Genomic DNA, 19,587 nt, shown 5'->3' with positions numbered 1-19,587 from the left:
AGACTGGATGAAAGCCGGTTGGATACGGCTAGTTTGGGGGACGGGACGCAGACAGGTACCGCAGGGTCGGTGACTTATTGTCTACGTGCGTAGTCGAGGCAATGCCCAGCTATAAGCCTTAAGCTTTCTTCGCATTGCGAGATAATGACATGTCATTTTATTTTATTTTATGCAGGTGTTCGTCCGAGTCGGTTCTATTTATTTACCTCGGGATCTATGCTCCGGGATCTGAAGAAAAGAAGAAAAAAGGGGGTATTATAGCCTTACAATTTTAGACCGGCAACATATGCCCTGGACGATTCTCATGCATGTGTCCCCTTTCCGTATCGATCGGCTAGGTACATCGCAAGGCTGAGAATGGTATAATGGCTTGGGCTACGTAGATTGTTCGCATCGGAACTTAGCCTCCCGGGAAGTCCCTAGCCTTTATGACCAGTATTATACAGAGACGCGTTCGATCCCATACTAGAGGACCCTAGAAGGCGGGCGAGCGCATTGTCCCGAATATTTATACTAACCACACGGATGCTATACCCCCTTCTTGTAATGCCATGCCCGACGAATCAAGAGGGGAAGAACGAGAAAAGAGAAAGAAACAGGGGCGTATGAAATAGGTCGCCAAGACCGATTACAGCGGTCGGTGGATGCAGGTCCTATATTGTCACGCCTCTCGGTACGGGGAATATAGCTGTACTTTAGACAGTGACACCGGGCCTGACCGCGACACCACCGCGACACCACCGCAGTGTTTACATAATACTCTCTAACACCACAGTGAGATGGCTTGGCTTATAAGGACTTGTGCATACAGGCAACGTGGGCTAGGCCAATCGTATGATACGGGATCAACTCCGAACTACCCTTGCCCTGTCAGGTTCACCGGGGACCACGGGTATAACTACAAGATAGCCGAGATACGACCTATACCGGTTTGAATGTACAGAATACCTTCTACGCCGTCTTTAGAGACCGGGAGAATCTCAATTGCATTGTCGAGCCACTGATTTTGCTTTGGATTCCGGATATCTAGCAAAGAAAGAAATATTATATTAGTATATTAGTATATACGTACGTAAGTTAGTCTCTATACTTTGGTAGACGACACGACCCCACGCGTTCTGGGTCTCATAGGCCCCAACGATGTAGATCGATCGGCAAGTCTCGACCTGAGTAGAAGAGATATTACATGTATGCGTGTAACGAACGGCGGAGTAGGCGTGGGGCCTGGGCTAGGAAGGGGGGGGGGGAGGACGGGAAGCCGGGGCTGGCGAGTCGGGGCTTGCTGGGAACAAGCGCGCTGCCGTAGGAGCCCTGTTTGTCTTGCCAAGCCTATGCACTTCACGTATGGCATGAGGAGATGGCACCTGTTGCGACCCGGATACATCGTTAATATAAGACACTGGGGTGCGTGGGGGTGATAAAGAGTAGCGAGGGGGAGCAAGGGGGAGCAAGGGGGGCCTCATGTAGATCCGCACGCCGGGTAGGGGCATCTGCAAGCCTAGACGTCGTGTAACAGCAACCCGGCAATCTCGAACGTCAGACCAGGGTTAGGGACGATGTATGAAGTTCCCATCATGGGGGTACTAGTGGCAGGGAGAGGGATTTTTTAAAGATACGTGCATATCCGGTGTGTTCTGCATATGCAGGTTTGGTTCTGGGATTATAACCTCATACAAACGACTGACGACGCTGATGCGGCGTTTATAGGAATGAGAGAAACACGAAATGATCCGTCATGTGCCATAGCATGAGCACATATTCTAGTTTCCATAGTTGTGAGGGCGAGAGCCGCATCGATGAGAAAGAGCTCGCCACCCGTCTCTGTCCAACCCGTTTCTAGAGAGGATGACGTGGTGAGTTATGCTATGGCCATTGACTATAGACCCCGCAAAGCATGGAGCGAAGGAACCTGTCTTGAATAGAAAGGGAATGGCGATGCATTCAGATCTGTTATGACGAGTATACTCTAGAGATAGATCAGGGGGTGGTTATGTTAACTGTGCGATGGGTTTCGGGCTTCCTATCGGACATGGCCAAGGAGTGGCCTGATCTTTTCATATGGACATCTACAGGTGCGTAGCTACATTACGGTAGCTACAGTTGAACCACCACGTATACCAGCCAACAGGGAACCGCCTTCCATATCTAGGAGGCAATGGGAGAAAGCCAATAACAAATTTTCGCAGATTAGGAACATGAAAACCCATCGCTTAATCCTAGTGTAGCCCATCCAGCCTAAATCATCGTCGCTCAGCTTGGGGGAACTATGTTGGTCTAATGCCGCTTGCTTGACTTCTCCTTCACGTCTGACTTTTTTGAAGGCGATGAGGAAGACCCGTGAGCAATAACGACACCAGATTTATGGGATTTGCTCTTCTTGTCGCTAGAACTCAACCCCCGAGGAATTTCCTTCTTCTCCCTTTTCTCTCGGTCTTCCCGTCTCTCCTTATGCCCAGAGGTCCGAGAGTGGACCGTCTCATTTTCTGATACCCCCTCTTTGGTATAATCAACCTTTAATTCACGGCCGTCGCACTTGTATCCGTTAAGCCGCCGAACCAGCTTATTGGCCACTTCTTCGTTTTGAAATGTGACGAGGGCATAGCCTCTATTTGATTCTTGGCCTTCCGTTAGTGGTAGGTCAACATGCTGAATTTTATCAGCATCGGATCCGGCTTTCTTTCGGATGAGGTCTTGTACCTGGTTGAAGGTGACCCAAGGTTGAAGCTGCTTCACGATAATTTTGCGCTGCCTCGTGGGGACCATGCCATTTGAGGAATCACTAGGTCTCGCTGATATAGATTCCGGGCTGGGTAAATTGCTATACATGGCGTAGTCGTTTCCGTGATACTCACCCATCTGATATTGCTGAGAGTAAGCTGCCTCGAAAGGATATTGTACCATCGTAGGAGACGAAACCATGGCTGTTTGGTCCAAGTAGCTAGTATTCGACGTATCGTAGGTATAGCAGTTAGGCGCCTCGTTATAATCATAAGGCATAGCAACAGACATGTAAGGTGCGCACTCCATTGCGGAAGTGGTCACGTATGCTGAAGGACTTGTGGGAGATGTCCACTGCAGAAAGTCAGTTGGCCTCGGTTTGTCTGGGTTGGAGGATTCTTACCTCCCCATATCCTGTCGCGATCGGCGACATCAATGGCGGCGTACTAGCTGAGTATTGTGTCGAAGGAGGCGTTCTATACCTCGGCGTATGGGGAATTTTTGAGGTGGAATTTCCAGTTGCAGAGACACCCACAGGTTCTCTGATCATAATGGGCTCCGTGGCATTTTTACCGTCTGCCAGAAGTGCTCGGCCGTTGAAGACACCCCCATTAAGCAAACCTATAATCGACCATTAGTTAAATTTCAAATACAAAACTGTTTGGAACGTCGACGTACGAAGAGCTGCATCATAATTCTCCCGACCTCGAACCGAGACCCAGCCAGAGGTACTCTCGTTGAATACTTCAACTCGCTCAACGGCGCTCACGGTCCGCACATGGTCTTTCAACTGCTGCCAAGACGTCTGCCATGGTAACTTTTACACATATTGTCAGTACGAAGAAGCTGTATAATACAGATTGCACGATGTAGATAACATCAATTCATGTTAGACTTACGTTTGAGACCAGAATATAGTATAGATTGGTTTGATTTCCGGGTGAAACGTTTGTTTGAATAGTCCCATTGATGGGGACTTGATGAGAGAAGGTATCCGAAGACATCGTGAACGGACAGCTGCAGCTCTCCAGACTTTACTCTAAAATGTTTGGCAGGGTGCACCCTTGATGAGAAAATCGTGTGGAACAAGCACAGCAGTATGAACGATCTGATGGGGCTCTTTATATGTTGCACGAGGCTTCCTATGATCCAAAGTATGTGCTGGCCAAGACCTGTTTTCTTCACCATCGCCTAGGGTCACACAGGATAACAGCCTGAGGGTTTGGCGGGATATATTAGAAGCTTAAATTTATGCAAGAATACCTTTCAAGATAGATCGTTCCGCGTTAGGCACATCTAATGTGTAAAACTTTCTTCACCGGTGATATGCATCATCGATTAGGCGGATATTTCAGCGAGTGAAGAAAATCATGGTTATAAACATATAGGGATATTCTTAGAACGTAGATATGCTGGTCTGCATAGTCCAATAGGATTTTGGCCGCCATTGATCGCGGTAGTATGCTGGCTGCATGAAGGAGATACAGCCAAACCAAGACGTTGCTGGGCATAATGAACTCTCATATTTCGTCTAGGGACCAAGATCTGGAATCGATCGAAGCTGACGAGGTATTGGCAGGTGACTCCTTGTCATATTGTACCCGGTGACGGGGGTGGTCCTAATACTAACGTTAAGGAGATCATCCGTTGGATGAGATCTATAATGAGTGTTAGCTGAAGTGGGTAACTTGACGCAGTACAAAGGGAATCTAGAAAAGGACAATCTTGCCTATTACAACGACTGGAATTAACTCTCAGGGCTTGTTAGATTCCACGAGTCTGGATAACTGTATCCTATGTCTTCGAGGTTCATGTACCTCGGGATTCTCAACGCCAGCATCGAACTATCGGCCATTTCGACTTTGTTGGTCAAACTGCACATTCTGCAGCAAGGGCATCGTAGAGGTGGCTTTTTTCGCATGGCTTTCAATGCTCGTTAGCTATTGGGCTCTTCTTGAGCGGTGACTTATGGAATTCTCCTACATAGTACAATGTTGCTACTTACTAGCGGCAAGTTGGATCGAATACCCGCTTGGCAAACATCTCGAAGTAAATTGCCTCTCCAAGAACGTTTTCTTGCATGGGGTGACACAGCGCAAGGGTTATGCCTGCTGCCTGCTGCCCGTTGTTGGCTGTTGCGTAACTTAAGCCGCCCACCATCTCCAATCTTGGGTACCTAAGAGGTAGCTAAGCTATTGACTTGGCAGACGTATTCCCAACGGCAATTTCATTTCGAAACAACGATGATTACCGAATCCTAAGATGATTTGTTAGTCATCGCTCATAGACCGAATGGTCTCCTTTTTTCTTCTTTTTCTTTTTCCTCATTAGCGTCTTACATTTGCGGTTCAGCCGAATCTCAGTAGCAGATTTGAACTGATCGCCACGCAAACAGTACGAATATCCGGAGGTACCTTGCATCTTCGAAGTGACTGGATGACTATTCTTGCATTCGGAATGGTTGCCATTGCCTTCGGAACTAAGCTAAAAAGCCATAATCCTACGGCTCCGGGTATCCTGTCTAATATCTCATTTGTTTGAGATATGATAGAAGATTTGTACAGCTTAGTGCGTTTAGTGCGTAATGAACTGGAATGTATCATCTGGCTCGCTAGTATCATCGTCCATGTCAATTAAAATGCTGTCTTCAGCATCCTCTAAAGGTGATGCGGGCCTTAGTGATGACTGCATGCCCATATTGTCCCTATGGCTGATGGTGTTAATGGGTGCAGAAGCACCTCGCCAGGGAAGGATTTCTCCATCGGAATCTGCAAGTGAAACCATTATGCAGGTTGCGCTGTCACTAAAGAAAAATGCAGGAGATTCTGATGTTGCTCCCAGCCATGTGGCGTACGTCTTGCTACTAGTCGCGCCTGGAAGTCGGTGTGCTAAGTCAACCGAGCGCGGGCCGTGGCTTAAAGGATCCCAGGCGAACACGAGACTGCCGTAGCTATCACCCTCACACCTCATGAGGAGGTGCTCGGGCTGCATAGGGTGCCATTCTAGTTTTGTTACATTAGAATGATACATTAGCACCGCCCGAAGATCGGAACTAGAAATATCCCAGATCCAGATCGTACCTGGTGCATCTTCCAGCCTCGTGGCCAGGAGGGACGAAGAGCAGTCGAATTTGGCAAAATTACACCCTGACACAGGTTCCTGAAGGCCATTCAATGCTGTCCATTCGGGGGTCACCATCTGGGTGGCTTTGACGAATACTGGCGACGAGAACGATCCGGTCTTTGGAAATGTATTTTGCTCTTGCCAGATCTTTGCAGTTAACGGAGACTGTCACACAACCCCGCCAAAGGGGCGACTTACTTGTAATGTATCTTTCGGTTGGACAACCTGAGGATGCCGGAGCCGCATGGCTTCCACCATGGATGGGGTGTTGAGGATGCATGTGCAAGTAGAACCGTTAGCAATTGCGACACGTCGTCCATCTGGGCTCAGAGTGACTAGTTTAACACCTGCACTATATTGAAGGCCCATGTCCTGAGATTGGTATGGGGGGGAACCTCTCCAATCCTTAAAAATGTGGCCGTCAGAAGTGTAGAAAAGGACCCTGGGGGCTTGGGCAGATGATTCCCACACCACCAACCACCTCCCGTCTGGAGTCCAAGCTAGTCCTTGGGCATCGATGGTGTCAGGATACCAGGACCGCTCAATGTCCCTCGTTTCTGGGGAGTGTATGCTAATCATGTCCTTGCCGGAAGACCTTGTGAGCAACGCAAGGTGATACGAGCTCGCCCGAAAGGAGTATCCCTTCGTCGCAGAGGCGGCATTGTAAAATTTGGGGTTAGCGATTTCTACTGCTTTTGAGCTTGCAAAATTGATAATGGTTAGCTTGATGCCGAAAGGCGACCAAATGCAAATCTCGTGATCGGTAACTCCAAAATCGACGAAGGTAGGCTTGGTGGCTGAAGAAGGAGTCCTAACGGTTCCATGAAAATTGCCGTCTCGGACCGAAAATACATGTATCTGATCGACAACAGCCACTAAGAGTCGTGTGGAGGAAGGCGACCAAATGAAATTTGATACACCGCCCGTGAGATCTAGTGGTAGTTTGATGCTTCGTAGGACGTCTAAGGACTTGATAGCTCGTACAACAATACTTGATGGTAAGAGCGTGGCAATGAGTTCGCCATCTGGGCTCGGGTAACAGTGAGGCGATGCTAGTGGCTAGAATCAGTAGCTGGCTTAGGTGCAATAAAATTAAACAGAAAGATGATGGTTTGTTATCGTATAACTTAGGGGTGAAGTCCTACACTGAAGGGCTTTGGAGAAACGCATGATATGATGGCTATGTCTTTGGTTGAATTAGTTCCGGGTCTAATGCTGGTTATTATACAGCTTGACAACGAGACCGGTAAGAATTGGTTTCGTGAGGGTTCAGTCATAACCACGTCAATACACGGCAAGGCACGGCTGCCACAGTCTAGGATGGTCAGCCGCAACCGCCACAACCAGTCATTTGTCAGACCTTAAAAGTTGATAGGGGGAACTGTTTGATAAGACTCGATGATTGGTCAGACGTTGCGAGCTCTCAGCTTTATTAGGTATTCAATTGGGTATTTGTTGACTTTTGTGATAGGTACATGGTTAAATGTGGTTTTTTTTTTTTTTTTTTTTTTTTTTTGGCGGGTTAGGGATTAGGGATTAGGTCCGGGTCCAATAATAGTGTAAGTTTGAACTCAATTAGTCTCCACGCCCCACGCTGATCCACCTTCCTCATGCTTGTCCGGCTTTGGTCTTTAACCCGTTGCTTACTCATCTTTAGTTATACGCATCTCCGCGCTTGTGGCAACACTCCGGAACCTCGAATTATAACATCTATTGAAGTCGCTCAAAGGCTAGTATATGACGGATTTCTCAATTATTGTCTTATATACAAGAAAGGGAAATTAACATGGTCATGATGCCTTATTTCCCCGTAAACTATTGATTTAGTAGGATATATCCTCAATATGACGTACAAGGCTTTCCCGCCTCGTTGGGCGCGGACCGTATCGGAGGGTCTGCAGCCCCGGTTCGGAAAATGTCGCACTGAGCCTCTTCGACGAATCACTACTGCTGCTGCCGCCGCCGCCGCTGTTCAGACCATCCCGGAACCGGCGAATCCGGTTGAGACGCCGACCGTTCAGTTCTCACGCCGCGAACTGCTGAAAGATGCAAGGCCATTCTCCGATTTTCTTACGGACACTTTTCATCGACAGCACGACTACTTGCGTATTTCGCTTACGGAACGGTGTAATCTTCGGTGTATCTACTGTATGCCAGAGGAAGGCGTCCCCCTCTCACCTCCAAAGGAACTACTGACAACGCCCGAGATTGTGATGCTGTCATCTCTATTTGTTTCCCAGGGTGTGAACAAAATCCGCCTCACCGGCGGTGAGCCTACTATCAGAAAGGATATCCTGTCCCTGATGGAGCAAATCGGCGCCCTTCGGTCACATGGTCTTAGAGAAATCTGCCTTACTACTAATGGTATAGCTCTTCACCGAAAGCTCGAGAGAATGGTGGAGGTCGGTTTAACAGGTGTTAACTTAAGCCTGGATACGCTAGATCCATGGCAATTTCAAATTATGACCCGGCGGAAAGGATTCGACGCCGTGATGAAAAGCATCGAGAGAGTCTTCGAGTTGAACAAGCACGGGGCTGGTCTTAAGCTTAAGGTCAACGCGGTTATCATGCGAGATATCAATGACCGAGAGATTATTCCTTTCGTTGAGATGACTCGAGAGAAAGATATTGAAGTACGATTCATTGAATACATGCCATTCGATGGTAATAAGTGGAACAAGGGTAAAATGGTTGGTTATACCGAGATGCTAGATCGTATTCGCGAGAATTACCCCGGTCTCGAGAAGGTACGAGATCACAAGAATGATACAAGCAAAACCTACAAGATCCCCGGGTTTGTGGGCAGGATTGGCTTTATTACCAGCATGACACACAATTTCTGCGGAACCTGCAACCGTCTTCGTATTACAAGCGATGGAAATCTTAAAGTTTGTCTTTTTGGTAACGCAGAAGTCTCGCTGCGAGATATATTAAGGGAATCTAATGGCGGCGATCCGATCGACCAGGAAACTTATGAGGCAATGAGAACTATAGCGGTGGACAGGCGACGGCAAATATCAGAAGAGCCAGCTTCCTTTGGCATAGCACCTAATGAGCGTAAACTCTTGGAGGTCATAGGTATGGCTGTAAAGAGGAAAAAGGCTAAGCACGCGGGCATCGGTGAATTGGAACATATGAAGAATAGGCCCATGATACTCATAGGTGGGTGACCACTCCTTAGCGTGCGGAAGCGAACCCTCGGAGGATTGCGACCAGGTGCAAGTCTTGCTTGACTTGGGATGTCTAGGAGGACTCGAACTGAATGGTTATCTGGCAGATTCGCAGCAATATATCCCAGCCAATCGCTCTCAAGTTTCGGCTTGGGATACTATCAAAAATCCTCCAGTCGTACCGCTTGCTTCTAAGCAGCTTTCCCCTTGGCTACTTAACATGCCAACCCGTTTCCTTAATGGGCAGCAACTACGATGCTTCTCACTTAGCAGCTCACGACCTGATAGGAAGCATGACCCAGCTAGATTAACACATGTATCTGAGTCTGGTTCTGCCCACATGGTCTCTATCTCAGACAAGATACCTAGCAAGAGAGTCGCCAAGGCGGCCTGCAGCGTCTATTTTACAAACGAGTTGGCATGCAAACTCATAAAGGAGAACCAAATCAAGAAAGGCGACGTTCTAGGGGTAGCTCGCGTGGCTGGTATTATGGCCGCAAAGCGAACATCTGATCTCATTCCGTTATGCCATCCCATTGCCATTACCAAGGTTGCTGTAGACCTTGTTGTGCTCGAAGATGAGCATAGCAAAAATGGCCGAGTTGAGATCGAGGCTACCGTAGCCTGCGAAGGCAAGACCGGGGTAGAGATGGAGGCTCTTACGGCGGCTTCTACAGCAGCGTTAACTGTTTATGACATGTGCAAGGCGGTAGATAAGGGGATGAGCATCCAAGGCTTGAGAGTCATTCTAAAGGAGGGGGGCAAGAGTGGCCGTTGGGTAGATGGAGCCCAAGATGACTCGATGGGACTAAACTAATGGGATCTATACTTCAGACCTTCATCATGAACATATACAACTACAACTACAACTACAACTATATTATACGCGCATAATATATGCCACTTCCACCATTCCTACTAACCAGCTGGCGCGTGTGGGTAGTAGCTTCATCTGTATTATTACGCCAATATCGAATGATCTTTGCTTGTGAAGCTCTTGCGGGAGGGGGGCTACTGAGTAAGGGTCGTCTGCGGTTGTGTTGCGGGGAGTTTAATTCGAGACACCAGCATTAACCCCGCCATTGCTGCCGGTCACTGAGTTGGAAGCTTTTGCCCAGGCTGGGCTAACCTGGAACTGAGGGCCAATCATACTTCGGCGATAACAAAACTGAGGTTCAGGTCCACTTCGAAGACCCCTTTCCCACTATATTCGGGGCCATCGCCTTCTAACTGTGTGGATCCTAGAACCTTGTCCGTAATATCATACTGGCACATAAGAAAAGACGCATAGGTCGAGAATCCAAGAGGCCGTGATCTTCAGAGATCTTGCATATCGCTAACTAGCGGGGTGATTAAAAGCAAAGTGATCCCTTGGCTAGGTTATTTGGTATAGGTAGGTACACCTAATCCGCATATACTTGGACGTCACAGCGTGTAAGCCAACAGGTATGATGTCAAAGCACGAGACCTGCGTTATCAAGATCTATCAACCTGTCAGGCATAAGCGATGCTTCGGAGCATTCTGTGTACATATATGCTCGTATACGAAGTACAGCGCGAACAAAAAGGCACAAGTTAAGGACTGCGACAGGCGAATCAATAGAAAAAGTTATTGCTATTGGACTGTCAGCCATACAAAGTGCATATAATGTGCATATAATACATTAATTAATTTGGCGGTCAAGCAGACCCCGGCTCCTTAACTCTACAACCCGGACACGGTTGTACAAAGAGCTGGAGCCTCGACTTTAAAGCCAAGCCTTCTAAACGCACTCGCATTAGCGAAGTTGCAGCCTCCAATCAGCGAAGACTGAAAGATAAACCTGCAGAAGCGCAAACACTGTATACCAGACTGTAGCGCTTCCATCGCCGCGTTAAAAAATAAAAATTAGACTACATGTGTACCTCTACTAATATATATTATCAAGAGTGCCATCTCTATCGGACGACGTGTTACTGATCTTAAAAAGATTCGAGAAATCTCGATTTATTTTGCCACCACGAAGTAAAATAGCGGTCTGTCAATTTGCATACTCTCTATTCTGTAGTTCTTAAGGAAAGGATTCAACTTAACAGGTACCTACTCTATAAAAATGATATTGTTGTGTGCGCGTGAGGGAAAAGAAAACAGCACTGCGGGAGTTCGGATCGTGGTGGAGTCACCAAGGGCCTAGGACCTACATGTAGATCTGCATCGCCGTCATCCGACCGGATCTCTTGAAAACAACGCAAAGTTAAATCTTGACAAATGTCAACTTCACATCGTGAGGTCATCGCAACAGGCCTCCCAGCTTCTTCATCGACGCATGTAACAATCGATAGACCCTCACGACAGTATACAGAATATCCACCTACTGTGAGCTGTGGTCTGTTACATCCCGATAGATTGCACCCAGGTTAGCTGTAGTAGTGGTCGAATGGAATAAAAGATGGCTGACGCGCCGACGTGCCACAATAATTCTTATAATAAATAACGTCCTGCACGTCAACTGTAACAAACCGCTTGCTTTTTTCCTGGGAATCGGACTCAAGGTGAGTTAATCTTGATGTAGGAAGAACGATGAGATAGATGATTGCTCAAATTAGTATCACCGGCCACTCGTCTTGGGTGGAATACATACCTAGGTAAATTATTTGCTGTTGATTGCGGAGGGATATCCCAGAATGTCCTCTACCTCATGAAATAGATTGTAACGAAATGAAGGGCTGGAAGGGTCCAGGAGGAAAACCTGACGTAAGTTAACGGATTTTGAACCGCCGAAGATCGGTATCCAGCGACCTTGGACAGATTGGGTAAGAGGACAGGCGAGCAAGCCAGAAACGATACCGCGGCCGGGCCATGGGGTCGGTCGTTTGGGCTTGGAGGGGAAGGATGAACTTGAAGCGGCGCAACAACTTACACTAACCCCAGGTTGTTTGCATGTTTAATTATTTACACAGGAATTATGATAAGAATTTACATTAACCAGGACATCCTTAGTCTTGTTGGCGTTATAAACCTGGCAAGAAGAAGAGGAAAATCAATGCAATGGAAAGAAAAAGAAGCTGGGTAAGAGTAAAGTCAATAAGAGTAAAAAAGTCAAGTGCATTTCGAGTATAAGCACAGTACGAATTGTGTATACCAGACTTAGCTAATTCAACTAGGCCAATCAGGATGGACTCAAATACTACGTAAGTGGACGCCGCTTGATGTATCGAGGGGTTCCCGGCCCACTAAGTGCCACCCCGGTGCCACCACGGCCGGTCGACTATTGCGTCGGGGAACCTCTCTCTCTAGTGCGGTTCTTGGAAGGTAGGTACGAAGTACGTACTTTATTACTTGACAGAAGTGTTATTATCATCCCTCCTCCCCTATTGTATCTTTTTGTCCTCCCTTACATATCATATCAATCATATCACCTACCTCACCTTTTATCTTATGCAACAGGTATTCGCTCTGATGCCTCAGATCTGGTACATGTAGCCTACGAATCTTTAATACCTTTCACCTTATCACTTTATCACTTATCTCTGATTTAAGCTTACCTTACATCACACCCTTATCACAAGCGCGAGGAAATCATTCATCCTCCAGTCACCATCCGCGCAGCCACCTTTTTTAGAGTTAGGATCGAGCCTTCTAACACACCCTTCCGTCAAGTCATTAGCTTCCCAGCAATAACCTTGACCGTTGACCAACTCAATTTTACGACTCGTACAAAGTCAAAGGTTGGGACAAGCCAGCATTATTTATTTCAATTGTCTGGTCTTATTAATAAACTCAAGTTTTTTTTTGGCGAGTCTTTGGTTGAGCATTAATTATTACACAATAATTTGGTTGCGCGACAGCTTACGCCGCTTATCGCTCTCCCAACATTCGCCAGCTTTGACCTCCCCTATCTTACTTTTATTATTCTATCCTACTTAACTTCCCTTGAAAAATTACCGACACCGTGTCTCACACGCTGGATTCCGTGCGCGGCTGCGAAAAAAGGATGGCGACCGACTTCATAATGCCTAGGCCAGCTGAGCAGCCGCAGCCACAGGCGCATTTCTACCCTTATCGCCAAACACCTACCGCGCCGTCGCAATCTCCGACCTATCCATCTCAAGGATACCATTCTCAACAGATCTCGCCTTTGAGCACTTCTACCAACGCCTCACCTACCTCCCCCAAACCGTATCATCGCCAGCGTTTACGACCGCTCTACATGCCTGCGGTTTTAAGACCGAACGAGCACCCCTACAAGATAATTGGGAGGAAGACGGAAGCACAGGAAGATGATAATCCGTTATCGTCTAACAACAGCTTCATCAGCCTGGCCGGATTGGGCGCGCTTAGCCGACTGAGCCGCCGTACTACAGGTGACAGCGGAAAGTGTGTAGATGATGAATGGGACTTGGATATGTTTCCAAAGCCGACGGCGCAACCCACGCGGCAACACTGGAAGGTAAGTCCCGATCGGCAGGCTGTGTCTCAGATATGCAGCCTTACAGACTGCGACATGTCAACACATGACCTCATTCTAGTTTTCATGGTATTACAAGAATTCCAGCTGACATCGTAAATTTAGCCCGACCCGGAATCAACTATCTGCGACGAGCCCTCATGTATGCGCCACTTCAACTACTGGACACGCCGGCATCATTGTCGGAAATGTGGCAACATCTTCTGCGATTCGCACTCGGCATACGATGTTCCTCTCGATCAAGACGCGAATTATAACCCGAAAGGTACTCCGAGCCGCGCATGTTCTCACTGTTTTTCAGAGTTCAGAGCGTGGCGTAGTCGGACAAATAGCCAAGCTTCTAGCGACACGTCTTCCACTGGTAGAGGGTCGCAAACCGCACCCACGAGCCCAGCCGCTTCGGCCCCGACGGCAATACAAGGTCAGCATGGCCATCAACAGGACATCGCGATGAGCGTTCCACGGGACTGGAACTGGAGTACCTTCTAATCGGTTTGGAATTGGATGTCTCCGTTACGGATATAAATATCCTTTCTCACTCGATACCAGGTGTCTGCGAATCCGGATTAGCCCCTACGTCAACTTCTCAGAGAGGATTCTACAGGCCTAATTAATGATACACGAGACAACGGATCTAATCACGGCAACAACTTTCCCCGCGACGACGGGTTATACATATAACATTCACATAGACTAGAAATTTCCAGGATAGACTGGAGCTACGGTACAGATGCATATTTCTGTACAAATCTCATGCATTGCATGGTGGTATCATTGTTGGATTTCTTTTCGACCTACGATACCCAACTTTCAAGTACTAATTTCGATATCGAGTTCCATTGAGGGGCAGGGGGGTGACATGCGCAAGGGAGAGGTTATGCCATTGGTGTGGAATACATCCTGCGGCAAGGTGACTACGGGCGTTTTTTAATGATAGAGGGACCGGTCAGGTAGCGTGCATATCACGGGCATTAGAAAGGGATCTTGTTTAGCCCCGGCGTTCAGGTGTTTTCGATACGCATAGTTGAGTCGCATAGTTGACATAGTTGAGTTGAGTGCCCAACCTTCGGGCAGCTCGGTTGCAACGCCGTTGACGATAACGGAGGGTTTGCGCCGAGTAGATTGATTAATCCGAGTTGATTTTTCAGATCACGATCTACTACCTACTTGGGTTTCTAATCCAACGCATGGACTGTAGCGTTCGTCATTTATGATAAAGATCAAGTGTGGTAGCCTTCCGGTATTTTAACCGCCATGCTACTCCGGGGCAGTGCCGCAGCCAATCTCGGGGTCTCGATGATAAACCTCCCAGCAATATCTCTCAGTAACGTCCCAGCAGCTCAGCTACCGTACTTAGCGGCATGCCTGCTTAGGTTTACCGGCATGGTACGCAAGAACATGCCCTGCTGGGAGGGTCGGTGAGACTCCGAGGTGCCTACCTGCATAAATTCGATCTGGGCAATCGAAGATTCCCATCAATTGATGTTTAGGTAGGTACCTACCTACGTATGTACATACTTCGTACATGTAGTAGGTATCTAAAGCAGGTAGCCATGCTGGCATGTTGGAAAGAAAAGCCGAAGGCGGCAAGCCCGACGCTAGCCCTAGCACGCTGCGCCGACACCAAAACCAGGTTGGCGGATCCGGCTGTAGCCGCTAAAGTGCCTAGCTCGTCCCTTTTTGGGGGGCAACACCCCCACATAGACGGTTAACGGTTACCCTTTACTCCTGACATCCGAGGCCGAGGCTGTTGCCACGACAAACGACGCGTGAGAGCCTGCGTACACTATAGTATAGTATGCATGTACGAGGGAAAACGCGTCTGCGGGATGGGCCTAACTTGTTTTTGTAACGCGAAGGCGCCACTGTAGTTCCTATCGGATAAGATAGTAGGCACGCAGGCCGCCGATGATGCCGGCACAAGCGGATACCTGCTTCGGCGCCGCATCTCTGCGGCTTTCCGGTCTCCGCAGGCATCGTGGCTGACGCTAGTTAGGGGCGGCTTCTCGCCACTAGGTACGCAATTAAGTGTGGATGTGGATGCGGATATACATAGGTATTGTTGGCGGTGGCGTAACTGACATATAGTAGCTGAGGTGAGATAATTATGTATATACATAGTGGACGAGCGTATTCGTAAGCCAATATCGAGTGTCAGGCCAGTCGTGTCTGTGCCACGGCGTGGGGGGATTGGGGCGTCTTGCTCGGGGATAGCTTCACCGGTGTGTATTTTCCGATGACGCTGCTCGGTTGTTTCGCTTCGGGTGCATAGTTCAGATGACTGGATGAGGTTGTGATACCGACCAAGTCGACGTAGTGGCATAGCGAAAGCTGTCCTTGGCTATTAAAATAGTCTCAACTTGGAGTTACGCCCGAGTTCAGCATATGCCCTGGTCCCGAAGAAGTCTTCAGTAGGTAGTCAACGAGAATACCATTAGGCAGTACGTACCAGACGGCATATCTGATCCAGGATACACCCCCAGGCACTCTCTATGTTTCGTACCTAGCCGTAGCGGGTTTGCTTTAGTTATCCCTTACATGAAATGCCGAGCGCTATAGTCTCAGTAAGTTTCTCGCCAGCCATTAATTATATAAGTCATGTAATAGAGTTGAAGGTCAATATGAGGTATACTGTTGGACTTGAGCTATCTTCAACTTGAAGGGCCGATATGAATAAAGGGAACCAGCGATGTTACATTAAATCAATGTGATATCGGAGCTAGTCGTACGTAACTGTTGTCACCATTTCAGAATAAACTTGAAAATGACTGTTGAGTGGCACATGACAGCTGTTGCTGCGGTCTTCGCAATGTTCGTAGCACCATATATAGGTAGTTACAATACTAGAGATTTAGCATCTGGCCTGCTTCTATATATGTAATAGATCCGCGCGATACTAACTAGGGCCGAGTCAGAATACGCATTGCCATGCTGCCTACCTTAGTATTTTGGCCCTTTCACGGCTGGGGCTAACATGATCTTATCACTCTGTTATCAAGTGACTAAAATACACCGCGAGCTGGTTAGGTTATTGCTGTAGGATTACTGAAATCCGATTTGTAGTACTAGAGACAGGTGTTTCGATAGACCAAATATACAAGCTCCTACGCGTAGAGCACCGTGACTACATCCAAGAAAACACTGCCTCTCACTTGCTGAACAAATACAATTATCCCACACCTATAGGACTCAGAGCTTAAGAGCCCGGCCTAGTAGCCATAATTGCCTTACGATATTCTTATATCATATTGAGAAGGATCGTCCGTATGGTATTAACTAAATCAAAGAAACTCTTACCTACCCACCCGGTAGCCCCTTTAATCCAAGTTGTCAATATTGTTTCCCATATTAGTAGAATCATAACCCTATATCTCCCATGTAACTATGGTCAAAGTATTCATATAAATTCGATTACAGTTAGAATCTTACCTAGGTGGTTGGGACAAAAGAAAGGGGGGAGTGAACCATCTTCGATCATGTTTGTAAAGAGAGACGCAACATTTCGTAGTAAATAGTACTTTCCAGAGCATGTCACTGTGATACAAGAGTCTAGTGGAAGGGAATCAGGAGTGCTAGGTAATAAGCTGATCATCTTATTGACGACTATATCCTAATCTCGGCTAGATGAACCTAGCATAAAGTCTGACTATATTATGGTGACTGTTCCAATATACTAATAATTTCTGACATGCGACCTTTCTTTACAAAAGTGCGTTGGTAGTTATGGTTCTACCTTAGGAATCCCAGAAGTATTGCAACCCTGAGCCTCACAATACCATTCACTCCATTTGGTTATTCCTCTGAATATGCTAGCAGGGTGATGCGTTGCTTCATACAAACTCTGAATACCTCATCCTACTCATACTTCGTTTCCCCATGTGTTGTCCAAATCACCCCTTTTACCGCCATCTTCTTCACAGATATTCCTTTCGCCTCGCAAGCAAACACCACCCATGTTGTTATGTTCATGCTTTAAGCACCAGCCTAGACACTAAACGTAAAAGTATATAAACTATCTCTTTCTCTCAAAATTTACGATTTCCCAGGGCATTCCTTCTAGTCTTTTCCTTCCCTAAACAACAACAACAACAACATGAGCCACAACACTCACCAAACGATTTTCCGTAGCAACAACCCCTTTTCATTACTTGATATTGAGTAAGTGCATTCCTTTTCTCCTATATTATACCTTAGGTACCTATATAAACATTAGCTTACCCCTATCCCTAACCTCCCTATCCCGCGGATATCCTAATCCGTGCCTTCCTCATGTCTTTTTATCAAGGCTCATCTCCCCGTTTTCTAACTACTAACTATATACTTAATTAGTGACGGCCCTGAGTCTACCAACTATCCAGCAATAGAGGCTCGTAAGATCATGAGCGACGAAGAACAGAGGAGTGCCGGCACCGTCCTCGCTCCTTGGGCCGGTTACGCAGCGAACGGACGAATGATCCGAACGCTTGGTCAAATCTGGGCTCAATCTGGAGAAGCCGTGTCTGCTTTCGTTGAGAATATCTTCGAGTCGGAGTACTTGGGCCATGGCTTGAAGGCTTTTGAAGGTCTCCCTGCCTGGGCCGTCCCGCTTCCCGAGGACTTCGACGAGGAGAAACATGTTGGTATGTATATTTCTTGCGAGACGGTTTTGGTCTCATCCTATTTATACTTTCTACAAGACCTTGCCACTGTGAATTCCTTTTCCTGATACTTCCACCGTCTCCGTCCCTTTTCAGCGTACCAAGAAGTATAAAACAACGTCGTGTAACTTGTCCTGTGAGGAGAAAGGAATATTACTAACTTCATGGAACACTAGGCTGGGCGACTCATAAGTATGCCTTGGAGAGGCGACTTCACGTCTGCATTGAAATTGACCCATCGCCTAAGCAGGCCTGGCTCAAGCCCATCCTGGATACTACCATGGAGAACTGGATTCGCGACCCTAAGAAGCGTCTTTACGGTGTCAATAAATTGTGGGTAGCATATGACTTCCTCTGCTACTGGGCTCTAGATGTGGCCAGAACCGGGATAACGTGCCCCTTACTCTTTGCTCTGGATAACTACACCCAAAACAGTATCTACAATTTTCGTCTCTCTGTGAACGAACAGGTGAAGCTCTACGAGGAATGTGTAGGCAGCCATGCGACCGGCACGGACGAAGGTTGGATCATGTACAAAGGCAAGGGTAAGGAGACCACGGCTACCAACGTGAAACCTGCTTTTAGGGATGATAAACCAAATGACGAAGATGAAGACATCCGCTCTCGCAGTGCGGCTGCCGAGCCTCATGTTTCGAAGTGGCATGGACACAGATCTTCCAATCTTACTATCAGACACCAACCCGGCTCAACCTCAACCGTACCATCCACCCCCACACCACGCCAACAATTCAGCTTCACACGTCGACGTGCCGAGCAAAGCACCATCTCGCCTTCCCCAGCCCCCTCCAGCACCCCACAAGCAAACCCATTTAACCCAGGCCCCGCGGAGCCGAAAACGCCCGAAGACGCCATCGCGCAGATGGCCGAAGCGACACGCAGCGGCGTCAGGGCCAACTCCTTCAAAACCTGGTCCCACTTCTTCGAGACGCAGATAGCGCGGTACGACGAGCTATCCCGGGGATCCGCGGTGTGGCCCACCATAGACCTGACGTTCCAGCGCTTCCTGCGAGAACTATGCGAGCGGTTTCCGCCGGGAGATGAGGAACGCGCCGCGGAGCTGCGACAGTGGGCTCGCGCTGTTAGCAAGAAAGTCGAGGACCACAAGGCTGAGCGGGCGAAACACGCTCGTGCTGATGCTATGCTCGATAGGGCCATGGGACTCGTGGCTGGTCTGAAGGAGTAACGTTGGGAGAGTCTTAACCTATGCGTACACGCCTTACGTACAGGAGTTGAAGGACATAGGGGTTAGGAGAGAAGCCTGGTGTTAGTTACATCTTATGTAATACCGTACTGCCACTAGCGAGTCTCTGGAGAGTTGCTAGAGTATTATTATAAATATATTGCCGTCCGCTCTGTACTTTGATCCAGAAACCGATGTGACTTAACGAGAGACAAATTGTGGCACATTCTCTCCTAATTCGTAGTAGGTATTTGATTCCTCAAAAAGCACCAATCATAACGTTAAGCAAG

General features: G+C 47.7%; 5 protein-coding genes across 5 annotated transcripts; 3 read left to right on the top strand and 2 right to left on the bottom strand.

Moving 5' to 3' along the window:
- Positions 1 to 1,829: 1,829 nt before the first annotated feature.
- On the bottom strand, positions 1,830 to 4,048 carry F4817DRAFT_151803 (uncharacterized protein). The gene is made up of 4 exons (XM_049297989.1): positions 3,618 to 4,048; positions 3,397 to 3,535; positions 3,122 to 3,339; positions 1,830 to 3,072 (listed from the first exon to the last, which is right to left on the bottom strand). The coding sequence occupies exons 1-4, from the start codon at positions 3,720 to 3,722 to the stop codon at positions 2,275 to 2,277; spliced, it is 1,260 nt and encodes a 419-aa protein (XP_049157872.1). The 5' UTR covers positions 3,723 to 4,048; the 3' UTR covers positions 1,830 to 2,274.
- A 570-nt stretch (positions 4,049 to 4,618) lies between these two features.
- F4817DRAFT_341351 (uncharacterized protein) lies at positions 4,619 to 7,009 on the bottom strand. Its single transcript, XM_049303738.1, has 3 exons — positions 6,040 to 7,009; positions 5,058 to 5,988; positions 4,619 to 4,975 (listed from the first exon to the last, which is right to left on the bottom strand). The coding sequence occupies exons 1-2, from the start codon at positions 6,418 to 6,420 to the stop codon at positions 5,293 to 5,295; spliced, it is 1,077 nt and encodes a 358-aa protein (XP_049157871.1). The 5' UTR covers positions 6,421 to 7,009; the 3' UTR covers positions 4,619 to 4,975; positions 5,058 to 5,292.
- A 676-nt stretch (positions 7,010 to 7,685) lies between these two features.
- Positions 7,686 to 10,272, top strand: F4817DRAFT_366168 (molybdenum cofactor biosynthesis prote; the record flags this gene model as incomplete). Its single annotated transcript, XM_049306954.1, has 2 exons — positions 7,686 to 9,003; positions 9,089 to 10,272. 2 exons carry the CDS (start codon positions 7,686 to 7,688, stop codon positions 9,826 to 9,828), a joined length of 2,058 nt encoding a protein of 685 aa, XP_049157870.1. The 3' UTR covers positions 9,829 to 10,272.
- Positions 10,273 to 12,758: 2,486 nt separating this feature from the next.
- F4817DRAFT_151727 (FYVE-domain-containing protein) lies at positions 12,759 to 14,095 on the top strand. The gene is made up of 3 exons (XM_049297988.1): positions 12,759 to 13,441; positions 13,565 to 14,010; positions 14,064 to 14,095. Exons 1-2 carry the CDS (start codon positions 12,986 to 12,988, stop codon positions 13,946 to 13,948), a joined length of 840 nt encoding a protein of 279 aa, XP_049157869.1. The 5' UTR covers positions 12,759 to 12,985; the 3' UTR covers positions 13,949 to 14,010; positions 14,064 to 14,095.
- Positions 14,096 to 17,552: 3,457 nt separating this feature from the next.
- F4817DRAFT_366166 (uncharacterized protein) lies at positions 17,553 to 19,433 on the top strand (the record flags this gene model as incomplete). Its single annotated transcript, XM_049306953.1, has 3 exons — positions 17,553 to 17,617; positions 17,789 to 18,078; positions 18,273 to 19,433. 3 exons carry the CDS (start codon positions 17,553 to 17,555, stop codon positions 19,298 to 19,300), a joined length of 1,383 nt encoding a protein of 460 aa, XP_049157868.1. The 3' UTR covers positions 19,301 to 19,433.
- Positions 19,434 to 19,587: the final 154 nt, after the last annotated feature.

This window comes from Daldinia loculata (genome assembly GCF_022478755.1).
Source record: "Daldinia loculata strain CBS 113971 unplaced genomic scaffold F4817scaffold_33, whole genome shotgun sequence".
Lineage (NCBI taxonomy): Eukaryota > Fungi > Ascomycota > Sordariomycetes > Xylariales > Hypoxylaceae > Daldinia > Daldinia loculata.
Note: the sequence above shows the minus strand (reverse complement) of the source record. Positions and strands in the feature narration are given on the sequence as shown.

What these genes read in the sequence shown, in the direction of transcription:
- F4817DRAFT_151803 (XM_049297989.1), bottom strand. Translation starts at nt 3,722, where the DNA reads ATGTCTTCGGATACCTTCTCTCATCAAGTCCCCATCAATGGGACTATT. An exon ending in GAATTATGATGCAGCTCTTC is followed by an intron (nt 3,340 to 3,396) that starts GTACGTCGACGT and finishes GGTCGATTATAG; the next exon opens with GTTTGCTTAATGGGGGTGTC. An exon ending in TCGCGACAGGATATGGGGAG is followed by an intron (nt 3,073 to 3,121) that starts GTAAGAATCCTC and finishes GACTTTCTGCAG; the next exon opens with TGGACATCTCCCACAAGTCC.
- F4817DRAFT_341351 (XM_049303738.1), bottom strand. Translation starts at nt 6,420, where the DNA reads ATGATTAGCATACACTCCCCAGAAACGAGGGACATTGAGCGGTCCTGG. An exon ending in AACCGAAAGATACATTACAA is followed by an intron (nt 5,989 to 6,039) that starts GTAAGTCGCCCC and finishes TTAACTGCAAAG; the next exon opens with ATCTGGCAAGAGCAAAATAC.
- F4817DRAFT_151727 (XM_049297988.1), top strand. Translation starts at nt 12,986, where the DNA reads ATGGCGACCGACTTCATAATGCCTAGGCCAGCTGAGCAGCCGCAGCCA. An exon ending in CCACGCGGCAACACTGGAAG is followed by an intron (nt 13,442 to 13,564) that starts GTAAGTCCCGAT and finishes TCGTAAATTTAG; the next exon opens with CCCGACCCGGAATCAACTAT.